Source organism: Temnothorax americanus, unplaced genomic scaffold (genome assembly GCF_048541705.1).
Source record: "Temnothorax americanus isolate GAGA-0224 unplaced genomic scaffold, ASM4854170v1 Scaffold6, whole genome shotgun sequence".
NCBI lineage: Eukaryota > Metazoa > Arthropoda > Insecta > Hymenoptera > Formicidae > Temnothorax > Temnothorax americanus.
In genome coordinates, this window is record NW_027509751.1 from 2,594,279 (window position 1) to 2,609,424 (window position 15,146).

Consider the following 15,146-nt stretch of genomic DNA (forward strand, 5'->3'; position numbering starts at 1 on the left):
ATGTAAAGTTTGACACTGCAAACAACGAACACAAAACATGTTGATTAAAACATGTAACTCGAAGTAATCTTACATAACAAAAAGATTTATAAGGAAGTAATACTTATCAAAATAAAAGATTTAGATGTAACGAGATAATGAAAATCGCATTCTTTATTTTTAAATAGTTAAAAAAATGACGTTTTATTATAATTTTAACAAGTCACATGTCACATTATGATCTGAAAATATTTACAAATTCTCGAACCAATATACATCAGATTACAGCCCCAATAATACATGTAAAAAGAACTTTGAACTTTAAATTTTGGTAATAGAATCGATAACCGGTCGTGAAAATCTCTCTCTCTCTCTTTCTTTTTAGTTGGTATAAAGCTTAATAAAATTACGCGAATATATACATGTACAATCTTATCTCAATCCAATATTTACTTATTAAAAAATATTACTGCCACATGTTACGTATTAGACGTTTATCTCGTCCAAATAATCCTATTAGATCCAATGGATCTTCGTATGATTTACATCAAACTTTTCTAGTTCTCAATGTTCTAAAATGCTCGAACAAAAATACAATAATTCACATGTCGTAATGTAATGCATATACTCGATAACAAAAATAAGCCGTAATGTGAGAACCGTAAATTGCTCGATGCTACAAGAATAACGCGTGTCATTGCATATTTGTTTTAAAGTTGTGCAACACTAAAATACAGCATCCAATTCTGACAAAAAAAACGTGATAAGACTATAACTGTAAGTGTAATAAATCTTCTTGAATCTTCGAGCTAATAATGTCATTCTATTTGTTCATACACAGATAATAAGATAAACTTGTCACGTGATATCAGATGAGTCTGATTTTGCAAAAGAGATATTACTTAACAGGCAGTTACATTTCATCTCAATTTCAATCAACATCAATCCATTTATTGGCATGTTATTTTGAAATCAATTCGCGAAATGTGCAGAGTTTTGAAACGTGAAATACAATTCTAAATCGTGCCGCGTTAAGTGTACATATAGTTGAAGTTTCTTCAACTTAAACAGATATACGCATATATTAAAAATATTTACGGAACTTATTTTGCGAAAGAGTGAAAATGACGATAGTGGAAGATAAAAGTTTGAGCGAGACACTCGCGATAAAGGATTCGACAAAAATAACGAAATCAGAACTGGACGACCGCGACGTCCGACCGCTCAAATTAAAGGTGTATAAAAAAAGATGGCTAATGCTGGCCATCTACATGTTTTACGCTGGATCGAACTCTTCTCAATGGATAGAATACTCGATTATAACTAACATAGTTACTAGGTATCACATTTTCCTCAAAATACAAACAGTATTTTTCAACGTAAATACATCAAATGCTTTTCTTGTATATTTTTTAGATATTATGGAGTGTCTTCGTTAATGGTTGACTGGACCTCGATGTCGTTCATGGCATTTTACGCGGCGTTTATATTCCCAGCGTCGTATGTGACAGACAGGTGCGGTCTGCGATGGACCACCATCATAGGCACCGGCTTAAATTGTCTGGGTGCCTGGATAAAAACTTTTTCCGTTCAACCCGACAGGTTTCACGTCGCTTTCATCGGTCATTCGGTAGTCGCGCTCGCCCAGGTTACACACACACACATACATCTCTTAATTTACTCCATTAATCTTCTTAAAAAAATCTTGACCGTTACGACTTAATTCTTTTCCTCTTTTTTTCTTTTTTTATATCTTAATCTCATTATCACTCTGTGATTCTCTGCCACGCACAGAGAATAGTAATTACTTTATTTCATATTAGACTATGGTCCTGCCGTTACCAGGACGCATAGCCGCGCAATGGTTTCCTGCTACCGAACTCTCGACCGCCACGTCTTTGGGTATTTTTGGCAATCAATTGGGAGTATCGTTGGGTTTTCTCTTAGGGCCCGTAATAGTGAAAAACCACAAGAGCCTGGATGACATTGGCAAAGATTTGTCACTTTTATGCTGGATCGTTGCAGTCGTCGCCACGATTGCATTTGCTCTAGTCCTTATACGTGAGTTCGTAATCTATTACAAATACAGCAAGTATAATAGTGTATTTGCTTGTCATATAAGTATTTAACTCTTATCAACTGTGATGTAAAACAGATCTGAGCGTGATGTAAAAAATATTTTTCTCGCTTCTTGAAATCTTCCACGTATGAAAGAATTCCATATTCTTTAACTTAATAAAATAATAAATAATTAAAATTAAATTCGTATGGCGCATATTAATATAAAATTTATATCTTTGTTTACGCGTTGTTGTGTTAACTTTGGCAAATGAGATTTGAGTGTCTCTTTTAAACGATCATTATTGATATCCGTTAAGCTGAAATAATCCTTTATATTAATCGAAGGAAGCTATCCTTCAATATAGTTATCAAATTTTCAACGTAACTAAATTTTCCAATACAGGCGATAATCCACTTTAATCTCGGTCTCTTTGTCCAGGTTTTATTTTTATTTATCTTACCCAACCGCAAGAGCATAAGTAATTAATTAAAGATTGCTCGCGTTCCAGAAAAGATTATCTCGCTTTAATCTTCTCAATGTGCTTCCGCGTCAGTATTTCAGGACGAACCTAAACTGCCGCCGAGCGAGACAAGGGCGCTGCAAAAAATTAATCGGACGAAGAAAAGAGAGGAATTCGTGGCGCCGATTAAAAGGCTCTGCAAAAATAAAAACTTTATCATGCTCTGTAATTCCTACGGTTTCAATGTCGGCGTGCTGAATGCCGTTTCTACATTACTCAATCAGATATTCCTCGCACACTTCGAGGTAAACCAGTGAATCTCGATGCAATCAGATCAAACATAAAAAGAGAGAAATTCAAGCAAATATTTATGAATTTACGTCAACATCTAAAGATATTTTCGTACATATTTTATACATATGTATCTAAATTTAAGACATACATATATACTGCGCATGTGTTTTAGAACGGAGAAGAAGATGCAGGCAGAATTGGCTTAGCTATAATTTTGACCGGTATGGCCGGTTCTGTTAGTTTTGGTATGATCCTTGATAGAACACATAAGTTCAAGTAAGAAAGACATTTACAATTGTGTTAGAAGTTCAATTTAAAAAAAAAATGTATTTTGCATTTATTATAAATCATAACCTAGAAACGTTGACTAATAATAATAAATATTTCCAGACAAACTGCCGTGACTGTATATTTTCTTACATTTTGTGGTCAAATACTATTTGCGGTGTCCACTTGCGTTGGCATAAAATGGATGGTATATGTGTCAGCGATTTTCTTAGGGTAACGTATCGATCGACATTTATATTTATACGCGCATATTGGAAAGTTACAATAAAAAATTTATTGTTCAAAACGTGTAGATAACAAGTTTATCTTTGGATAAACTATTTCATTATTTAAGATTCTGTTTTCAATGCACATTTTTCAAACAGACTTTTATTATATTTTATTTATATCTTTTATATTGTTCATTTTTTAAAGGTAAATTTCTACTACTATTTGTGTTCTTTTATACTATGTTTTATTTAACTTATTTGGTCTTATGTAATATAATTTATATTTTAAACATCATTTCTATTATAATCCTTTAGGGAATAATATACCTATTATATCTGTGGTATCATTCGTTTCAGATTCTTCATGTCGGGATATCTAGCGTTGGGATATGACTTGTGCACCGAATTTACCTATCCAGAATCGGAGAATATACCCGCGGGATTTCTCAATATAACGACCAGCATGTACGGCATTGTACTCATTATAATATTTGGATTGTTACTAAACGCGTACGGCGATATTCCGGTGCACATCGGTTTATGTTTGGTTTTACTGCTCGGATTCATCTTGACCGCCGTAACGAAAGACGAGCAAAGACGACAAGATGCGAGGAAGAAGGCTCAGTATCAAGAATACGCGAAAATTGAGAAAAATGTCGACGGCGTTCCAGAAACTAATCAATTAACTTATAATATTAATCAGTAGACACAAATGATATCAGATCTTTCAATACTGATAAACTTTCAGTCATATGTAATTTTATTCATATGTTTTAATTTTTTTATCAATGTTAGTTTCATCTAATTGTAAGTATATTTCAATAAATAGCTAATAAGAGAATTAATCTCACATTGTACACAGAGATGTAAATTACGCGTCACTTTTTAAGGGAACGCAGAACCATAAGTATATATTAAAAAATTTCTTTACAAAAGAAACTCTTTTACCAATAATATAGCATACTTTGATATTGCTTCTATCATAAAATGAAACGCGATTACTCCGACAAGATTAACTTTACAGTATAGCAGTAAAAAGGATTTAACACTACATAATACCGCTAAAAAAGTGAGCAATGAGAATCTTGATGCGTAAATTAAAATTAAAACTTGATAATTTTTCTTCTTGGAAATTATATAAGTAATCATCAATTTGTCCTAACTTCTGCTTGATTGTACTTAATATTCTGATTATAATTTCGTTATACGCGTTACATTACGCTTAATGAATTCAAAATAATAAACAATTGACAGAAGCCTATCGACTTCAATATTTTATGCGACAAGCTTCTTGTTTAATTTTTTTTATGTAAACATACATTTTTAAAAACAACATAAATCATATAGTGAAAAATGAGAAATGCGAATAAAATGCGGATATAAATTAACAAACGGTGGCACACACGGACATGTTCCAATAGAGTTTAAAATATATTTTTAAGCAATTTAAATGTGAATAAATCCACATTTAAATATAGGTAAACATAAACGGTCATAAAATACTGTATAAATTTCTCATGTTTTTACGCAACGTGTAATATAAAATTTGTAATATTAAAACGTGTAATATAAAATTTGAAGCTTATCGATAATTGTTGATCGCAAAAGAATAAATATTACATTTATTATATAATATTTTCCCGCTGTGTGCAAATATAATCGCGAAGCAATTTTTCCTAGAACTTTTCTCTGTCAAAGTCTTCTCTTCCTTTCTCCTCCCCCCCCTCCTCCCAAATGTCCCTATGTCTAACACAAATATCTAACGCAAATTTTAATTTCGCGGATACTAAAAATTTTTCATCTTCATGTGAGATTGCCTTCAAATATTCAACTCGTCGAAAAATAAATATAGGCACGCAAAAGTTTCGCCATATCGACTCCGCCACGCGCGCATCGATGAATCAGAAAAGCCACTTTGGTGTGCCTACGCGGAACCTTTATCGACGGGAAGCGGGACAACCTCAGCGTTGTTTTTAGATATAACACAAAACCCCATGAAAATGAACGCCGCATAATACGCTGCATTTGACGCGTGACATGTCGAACGCGTCTACCACTTGTTACTCGACCAGAATACTTGATATACTCAATCAGAGAACAAAAGTTCTCTCGACGCGCGGGCTATTATATCGCATGCTTTCGATCAACCCGACACTCGTGTCGTCTGTCTGCGACAGCGTTGTTATCGCGATTTTGCGAGTCTCGCACGATAGCGGCACCACCGCGCGCGCTCGTCTTTTCTATTTATCTTTCTTATCGCGCAAACACGTACATAAGTTGGACGTCAAAATTTTTCAGACAGAAATTATTTCTATTGTTTCCCTTTCTCTTATTTGTCAGTAAACATTTGCACGCGGACGTACGCTAGCAGAAACGTTATGCACATATACGAACATATATTATATATATTTCTATACTTCTCAAGTTGCTTGTGGCTTCATGCTGTGTAAATTTTCGTATACTTTTACATTATTATTAGGCCAAGATCCAGTCTGGATTGTAAATAGCGTTTTTCTCTTTAAAAAAATGATCGATTCAAGTTGCATATCGAAAAATTTATCTCTCATTGAAATTTAATTAAGATTATATCTTCTATATATATATATATATATATATATATATATCAATTTTTTGGGATAAACGACATTTGTATATATATATAAATGGAGAGAGAAAGATAGAGATTTAATATATAAGACAAGTTCAACAAGATGAAAACTTTGACAAGTAGCAAGTGTCACGAGCAAATATCGTATTGCGAGGTCGTGATGCGCGATCGACGACACGCGACGGTCGGCAAGTTCTAAGCGCGGACAACTCGGAATCCTAATTAACGTTGTCACTCAACTTCACTGTCAATCGGACGATTAATTCACGCGCCACGTTTCTGGATCGCCCCCGGGCGAATTTATGTAGGCGAGCGAGCAACGTCCGACGATCTTGCGAATTCATAAGGTATGCATTACAATTCCGCGCGATCTTAAATTCCGGACACGTCCTTAATTCACGCAAGCCATTACAACACCCGCTACTACAATGGATGCGTTATTCTCGCTCTCGCTTAAAATTCACCCAATGATGAAAAACATCGATCCGGCTCATAAATACCAAGGGACACATATGCATACACATTGTTGCTATTATTATTATTATTATTATTATTATTATTATTATTTTCATTAATTTTTATTCTTAAAATATAGCTTATTCATAAATCGATAAAAACTAATTTTCTAATATAATTTGCACTCTTCCTAATTTTAGACCTACCTTGAACTCGAGAAGTAAGTAGATGCGCGGAAGAGAAATACGATAATTTATCCTGCATATATTATATGTATGTGATTTCGAACGCACACAGCGTTTATCAGCATCCAAATCACTAATTTGCTACGCGGTGAGAAACGTATCCGCGTAGAATATATTCTATCACGATGGTAAAACGTTACGCCGTATTATCTGTTTACCAATGTTATACCGAGAGCGCTGCGGGAACTCAGATATGAAAATTGGACAGTTATGCGGAGAACACGAACGCGCCGAGGAACACGCTCGTTCATATTTGATTCATCTTACGCCACAATTTTTATATTGTTCCGTTTTCCCCGAGCGGAAACGAAACGGTGTAACTGGACCGTGTGTTCGACGCAAAATTGACGTATATCCAAAATATAACGGCCAGACATCACTTACGTCGCCGCGTATACATACATTCTTAACACGTAATACGGGTAACATCGTATTACGAAACGGCGGCGAAACGAAAAAACGAAATCGTTTTCGTCTTCACCTCGTTTCGTATTCACGGAGCTTAGGCGCCCGCGATCTCGCGATACATCGGTGTTTTCGCATATAAAGACGAAATCGGCGACTCGGCAAAGGCTAGTCCGAAGTTTTCCGGTGCGCGTTTAGCAGCGGTATTGACGTCGGCAAAAATGAGGGAGACGGTAAAACAGCGTTCCATTTAACGCTTTCCGCATTTTAAACGGCAAAATATTCACATGCATTTTATTTGGAGGAAATCATCGGTCTCGTTAACAGCGGATCTGGCACGCCGAGGAACCTCGTGAACAATATGATCGCCGGATAATGATGATAATGCAATACAATGAATAGTGCGCAAGTGCTTTTGCCAAAAGTTCTGATCTTCTGTCGGCGAAACGGCATCCGAGACAGATAATTGCTTTATGTCGTGAACAAAACGTTCAGAAACTGCAACGGCGGGATATTATTATTGATCTGAGTATCTTAATGAGCAAAAATTTACGATAAAATGTTCTACATTCTTAAGAGCTTAGAGCTCCTAAACTTATATCGATTCCGTTAAAGCTGAAATGTTTTAAAATTTTATATGATTAAAAACATAATTATTTCAAAGTTCTATTTTCGTTTATTTTAAAAAGCGCGGAGTGTAAGTATTCTAGCTAAATGAAGAGCGACAGGAGCAAAAAAAATATATCCTCGAAATAACCACCGAGCATCGAATCGCGTTACTCGGACCATTCGACCGCGTGTCGCGTCTATCGCTTTTATATTTAAATCGATTCTGTATATATTTCTTTTTTTTGCAGCTCATCCTCGTTCTCCTTTATATCGGACTGGCGGTGACGTCAGATTTATCGGGGTACAAGCCCAGGGGCTGGCGTCCTAATGGCCGGCGTTTTAATCCCAACAACAATCGATTGCACGCGTATTACGGTGCTCCTGGATTACAAAGCTACGAACCCCCGGATACCGCAACTAATACCTATCGCGACCCGTTATTCACCACGACTACGACAACGCGGCCACAAACTACCAGCACCGTAAGAACCACGACAACACCTCGCAGCAGGGAGCCCACGACGGCGCCGAACGAACAGCCCGAGGACGATTTCGAGACGAATCCGGCACTGGCGATCGCGAATTCTTTCGCGTTTAATCGACCTGTATACGTCTACAATACCTTCCCATTTCTACCGGCTCAGTTTATCGCGTAGCAACGCGAAATAAAAAATATCCGCATCGCGATATTGGAATGAATAACGGAAGTGAGCGTTTAATTATTGAGGAAAAAAAACTTCGTATTTGTATAACTTCGAAACATCGAATCTATTTTGTCTTTTAAACAACATTTTTATATTAAATCCCTTACAAATGTCCCCAAAAGATGTTGTTTTGTTATGGACAAATCCACAAAAATAAAAAATTGTTTTTTATCCCCAACTCTAGAGAAATAATATCTATTTAAGGGTTAATATAAATTATTCGATGTTCTAAGATAAAACTAATATCTTGATCGCTAATCAATCATCTTTATTTCTTGTTCCTAATGCTTATGCATTCCGTTCTCTTTTCCTTTATTTTATATAAATTTTGTAAAATAAATACTTTTAAAAAGAACTATAAGTGAAAATAGCACGTAAGGAAGAAAAGATTACTACAATAAGAATCCCCCTCATGATAAGTTATAGCAATAAACAAAGTATATAAAGAAAGTTTTTCGTATTAAAACGTATAATCCATGTAATTTTTCTTTGATGGAAATCTTAGAAGTTATCATTAAGAAGATTTCTATTAAAAAACGGGAAAAAAGGAGATAAATCAGTATAATAAATATTATCAGTAAATGACATCAAGAAATTATACATTAAACGAGATTTTAGCAGAGATAACATAATCTGTAAAACACTGAAAATTTATTGGTAAAAGTATTATTAAAAAGCGGCTGAGTATAGCTTCAACAAAATTTTCTAGTAAAATAATTACAAATAGTGCTAATATATAATTGATTGTTAAATCTCATATCACTTATACACATATTTATACACCATAATATTTTCGAAATCTCTCCAAGATTTTTTTTAATGGGCTCTCGCAACTTCTGTATCTTGATGAAGCCCGGACAATTATTGATATGCACTATAAAAGTAGCCCATTATAAAAACAAGATGTACAGGAAATAAATATAAAAAAGACTACTTTAGAAAATAAAAATGTAAACAATCGATCGATGCAGTATAATATTATAATTATATACTTTATTGCCGAGTATCAATGAGTTAATACCTGCGAAGGGTGATGAAAAGTAATGTTAATTTTGTTTTTTTTTTTTTCTAAAAAGAAACATGATTTTTTTGTTTTAAAAATTGTTTACTATTTAATGAGTTAAAGATACCATTATGTACATATTTAATACAATAACTGTTCAATTCTGAACACAAGAATTTTCTGAAGCGAAAGTTACTTGTCAATATTCCTATAACATAATAAAGAGCTTCTCAAAAGCTATACAAAATTTAACGATACAACCCAATGCGAGACGAATTGATTTATAATTTTATAATTTACACCTATCTTGCCTTATCGAAACCGCTGTTAAACATTTCCCGACGATTCTCGAAAACAGACGTAGAGCGTGTAAACTTACCCTGAAAAAGTAAAAAATTTCGAACTGCGGCGAACTGTTAATAGAAGACCATCTTGTAAAATTTCACGATTTTTAAGAATCGGGATTCTTACTTGTGGTATCGACGTGCCCAATATTCGCTGCGCACACAAATCGATCGATACAGGTTGAAACGGTGAGATCCGACGCGATTGAATGCATAGGAGATTCACCCGGAAATTCACTTCCTTCACACTTTCTTCCAATTTTTTCACTCGCGTTCGCGGAACGAAACGTAACATGCTAACGTATATACGTTCTAAAACGCACGCCGGAAACTGCGTAATCGTCGCGCGACTTGAACTACCGGTTGCGCAAACTTCCGACTCGTTCGAACAAATTTTAGGATGAGAAACGATATGAAACTAGAAACACAATTTTTTTTTTATTTGCAGGGAAAAGTCCATATTTTACGATGGTTGCCATGATAGTTACGAAAAAAAATTAATTCTACTATAGCATTAGAGTTATGCCTAGGTGTGCCTAGGCATAATTCCTGAACGCACCCCTTACTCATTATGTCATTATTTTTCTCGTCAGACATTTTAATATTCCGATGAACCGCGCGCACATTGATTATTGCCCCAACAGGTATCCAAATCAGGCTGATAGGTCAGACTACTACTGTAACTACTATCGGCAAAGTACATTTCATATACTGCTGTCGGTAAAGTAATTAGGAACATAGTGCATTAATGAACTCGCTGGGTTATAGTAGTCTGACCTATCAAGCCTGATTTATCTGCTGGAACAATAATCAATGCGCGCGCGGTACAACGGAATATTAAAATGTATAACGAGAAAAATAATAAGTAACCAGTTCTTTCTTTTCGGCTTTCGCTTTTCTTTACCAGTTAGATTAAGCAAATTTATCATTTAAAAACATATATGTATGTATGTATTGTATAGTAAGATATACATATATTAATGATTGACGTAAAATCTATTAACTCTATTGCGTCAAAATTGCGACTTACATATAGACCATTAACCTTTAAAGAATGTGCAGTTTTTTTCATAATTTTTTATGATTTTTATTTATAACTTTTATATATGTGTTAAAGTGTTATACTATAAAAAATAAGCGACCCCCGTAAGGCCTAAAAATAGACTTCCCGTTCGGCACGTTAATAAAAATAGAAAAATTGCATGAACATTTATATAATACAGTAAATTTCAAAAAAATTATTATTTATTTATATTTAGTTTTGAATATATATAAAAAAATATGGGAATACTCTCTTTTTGTAGAATCTTTTATTATAAAAATATATTTTGAAATTCAGAGCTAAAAAAATGCAAACAAATTCATAAGAAGAACTTTGTAAAGAAAAAATTTTTATTTACAATGTTTATGCATAGGTATATATATATTTAATAATGTTGTTTTGTATGATATATGTATATTTCGAAGCAAGATATAATAGAGGCATATCGCACTCATGACACATTTTGACCTTCGACGAAAAAACGTATATGTTTTGATCGACACCGTTTTGATTCCAAAAGATTCGTCTTGATCTTCCTTCAAAACAAACTTCTACTTTTTCTTGTTCCATTCTTTCCTTCAGTTTTCCATTCGTTACGTTGTCTCCTTTATCACGATGTATAGTCGACAGATTCTTCTTGATTTTTTTTAATAATTGTGATACCTAATTGTGATGTTCAATAATATAATTTCTATAATATATATCGCTGATACAGCGCGAATCCTTTATACTTATTTTTAACTTACGCGATAATGAATATAACTTCAGAAGGATTAAGCGTTTTCATTATACGTGTCTCTAAATGATTTCGATTAATCGTACCTGCAGATAGAATTTACACCGCTATTAACCCTCTAAAGCTCTATCTTTCAAAATCTTATAGATCTTAAAGAATTGCGATCCCGTTATTATCACGTTCAAGAAAGGATAACTGACTCAATAATTTGGCCAAATTGAGGCTCCTCTGCCGAGTGATACGCTGGTTAGCAATCAACGCAGAAAAGAATGATCTTTATAGTAACGAGCGACCTGAATCTTGCTTCTTACCACTCTCCTTGAGATCAATCTGCGAAGGAAATTGTTAAACGATTTGTCAAATATGGGCGGCCCCGCTGCAGGAGGAAACAAATTCCGTACGTATTTTCCGGGCTGCTTCCGATAGTAGTAATTTCGGCAGCAAATCAATAACATTTACTATTTTTTAACAATATAAATAATAAATATACAATTCCCGAATATTTATTTTAATCGATATTCATCATTCTGTTTTATGCGAAATCAAAATTCGTGCGAGAAAATATAATGTTCTCCCATTATTGCAAGATATATATAATATATATGTATATAACTTTCTATTTAAAAATACATGAATAGAACAGTTTTTACGGAGAAGTGATTACAAACGAGTACATTTAAGAATAATGAAATATACATGCGCTTTTATCTTAATTTTAATAAATTCGGGCACAAATAATTCTGGGGTATCAACTTAATCCGAGACAAATCAAACCCAATAATATAGATTCTGAAAAATTTTATATAGGAATATTTTACAATATATTTATCATTTGCCAATTTCTTTATTACGTTTAAATTCAAATTATTGATATTTCATAATCTAATATCAGAGTACCCATTTGACTTGTATCGAATTTTTTAAGTACCCGCATATTTTTTATTACATTCATAGATGTACGACAAAGAAAAATTTTAAATCTTTTCTAAAAATTAATAAAAAATAAGAATCGAATAAAATGTCACCGTTTATGCATGTATTACATTATGAAAATATCTAAACTATTTAAATGCTTAAAAATTAATCTTTACGATTTGAATCAGCTAACTCCCACGTATCTGGAAATGGTCTCTAAAAAAAGACCAAAAATTAAAGAAAAAAATACACGTTTGTAACTATATTTTCTTAAGCATGATTCGAATATATCGACAAGAGCATGCAAACTGCTTCTTGATTTGAATTTATTTTTTAAATAGTATAAATACTATAAATTTATCGTTATATCCATGCACATTTTACTATTATAATAAGTTTCATTAATATAAAAATAATATTAATATTACTATATTATTAATGGGAGAACATTTAATGAGAAGAATAAAATCTTCTCTAGAATATAATAATTAATTTAGCGATGATTAAACATGTGGTAGTCGTTATGGACTCACTGCTAAAATCACTGCTTCCGGAAACAGCTAAGAAAATCTGGGATTAATTTTGTCTCTGCAACGGTATAGCCTCCAACTTTCAACGAGACGCCGAATTAGACGTCGCGGACAGAGCTCACGAAAACCGACGAGAAATTACTCATCACGATAAAGATCATTTTCACTTTACGCCGCTACGAACCACGCATTCGCTAGCGTTCACCTGACGTGAGGGACAGCGATAAGGCTCGCATCGCCAAGGTAGCAATCGCGATCACGAACGTGGAAAAAACGCAATGTTTGCATAGCCTTTCACAAATATTTACCGCGGAAAGAAATTTAAAAAATTAATTTAATTCTAAATTAATTTCCTAAATTTAGGAACAAGCAATTTCGAGACTTTTGACTCGTAGCTGACGATATAATGCTTCTGAAAATATAACTCCTGAATCGGAACTATTTTCTCAAATGCATTCGCGACTCAGTAAAATGCAAATGTCAAATTTCACGAGTAAAAAGTTAACATTCGATCACTAGCTTAGCCTGAAATCTTTGTATTTTTATTTAAATAAAAAATTCTTATTATACATTATTTAAAAAATGCATATAATTTCGCTATTGAAGAAGGATAAAATAAGAAATTAAAAAAAAATATTTAATAACATTTTAATTTAGAAAAATTTATGTTATATACGCGTTTCGATTTTGTGTAACCCTGCAGATTACACAAATCAGACATATAGGTACATTTTTTTATACAATTACATTTTATACAGTTTTATACAACAGAATGTAATGCTTTGCATAATTCTTAACCTTTATGCATGCGATTGCACTTTTATAAAAATAAATCTTAAAATTTTAAAGTAGGTACATTAATTTCTTTTCGTCATCGAATCATCCCTCCCGCATCTCTACCTATCCGTATCCCTACCTACCCGATTTTTATCTACACTGAAAAGAAAATACTTAGATCCAAGAAAATATTTTTTCGCATAGTACGAATGACCTTATTTACTTAATATAATCACATATATATATATATATATATATATATATTTAGAATTAGATATTTTTACTTAATTTAAGTAATTTTACCTACCCCTAAATGAATAATATTCCTACCTACTCGTGTTTTTATCTACTAGTATTTCTATAGTTATGATCGCAATCACCCGAAATAAGAAAAATGCGCACGAATTTGGTTTTAAATCGGAGTTTAGGTGTTTTTATGGGGGGTTTAATTTAAGCGGAATTAATTCAGATTTAATTCAAATTTAATTCGAGAGCGGCATCTGTCCGTCTTTGATTACGTGCAATCGCACGTATACAAGAAAACCAGTTAGGCTTACCATTATGTTCCTTTTAAAAATTAATTGGTGTTACACACCAACCTACCTTGATCCTCTTCGTCTTCTTTCTTCTGGCCAGAGTGGACTCACCTTTTGCACTTGGCCGTATTCTGACTTCATACAATCAGAGATCGACAGCAAGGAGAAATACTCCTGCTGCCAGCAATAAGCGTAAAAGATTTTACGCCTTTTTACGATGCGCGAAACACGAATAACGCGTCGCGAAGGGCCCACATCACATTAATTAAATCAATTAAATATGGAATTAACAAATTAACAATAATAATAATAACTCCATTAGTATACAAATTAATTGCGCATTTATTGTTTACACGCGTTATTTATTCGTATTAAAATATATATCCAATAATTAAAATACATATCCGATTGGAAACAAATCTGAATTTGAAAAAAAATCTCTATGTCGACAGCGTTTTTATTCAAAAAGATTCGATCGCGATTATGAAAAATTTATATTAAATTTTAAATATAAACTTTATAATATAAACGATATAACTTTATAATACGATAAAACTAATTTAAAAATAAACAGATCCGCCATTTGATAAAATATATAAAGCCCATATATGCGTATTTTCATCGATTCGAACGATTTAATATTGCTTAATCTCATCAAGAAACATATAATGCAAAGATGAGAAATTCAGATGAAAGACGTAAGACCCAAAAAGGATAATTTTTTGACACACGATTAAAATTGATAATAATAATAACTTTGTACTTTGCAAATTATTAAAATTACTTTATATGTAATATATTGTTTCAAAATCATTTTTAAACGAGATTAAAACTGATAGATTCTATACATAAGATAATTATAAGATAATTATTTAAGATAATTATTTAAAAAATCTTTTATTTCATAATAAAAAAGATATTGGATCTCACGTCACTTTATTACT

General features: G+C 32.9%; 2 protein-coding genes across 3 annotated transcripts; both read left to right on the forward strand.

Moving 5' to 3' along the window:
• Positions 1-878: 878 nt before the first annotated feature.
• Positions 879-4,925, forward strand: LOC143905114 (choline/ethanolamine transporter flvcr2a). 2 transcript variants are annotated; one of them, XM_077420271.1, is made up of 7 exons: positions 879-1,318; positions 1,396-1,627; positions 1,803-2,040; positions 2,595-2,806; positions 2,968-3,071; positions 3,186-3,296; positions 3,650-4,925. In XM_077420271.1, the coding sequence occupies exons 1-7, from the start codon at positions 1,104-1,106 to the stop codon at positions 3,996-3,998; spliced, it is 1,461 nt and encodes a 486-aa protein (XP_077276397.1). In that variant the 5' UTR covers positions 879-1,103; the 3' UTR covers positions 3,999-4,925. The 2 variants fall into 2 exon arrangements, with proteins under 2 accessions (XP_077276397.1, XP_077276398.1); XM_077420272.1 differs by having other exon boundaries at positions 1,396-1,609.
• Positions 4,926-6,070: 1,145 nt separating this feature from the next.
• On the forward strand, positions 6,071-9,490 carry LOC143905006 (uncharacterized). The gene is made up of 2 exons (XM_077420081.1): positions 6,071-7,239; positions 7,864-9,490. Exons 1-2 carry the CDS (start codon positions 7,228-7,230, stop codon positions 8,269-8,271), a joined length of 420 nt encoding a protein of 139 aa, XP_077276207.1. The 5' UTR covers positions 6,071-7,227; the 3' UTR covers positions 8,272-9,490.
• Positions 9,491-15,146: the final 5,656 nt, after the last annotated feature.

Excerpts from the sequence above, each read along its gene's own strand:
- LOC143905114 (XM_077420271.1), top strand. The coding sequence starts at position 1,104 with ATGACGATAGTGGAAGATAAAAGTTTGAGCGAGACACTCGCGATAAAG. Across the intron at positions 1,628-1,802 it reads CGGTAGTCGCGCTCGCCCAG|ACTATGGTCCTGCCGTTACC; the intron begins GTTACACACACA and ends ATTTCATATTAG. Across the intron at positions 2,807-2,967 it reads TATTCCTCGCACACTTCGAG|AACGGAGAAGAAGATGCAGG; the intron begins GTAAACCAGTGA and ends CATGTGTTTTAG.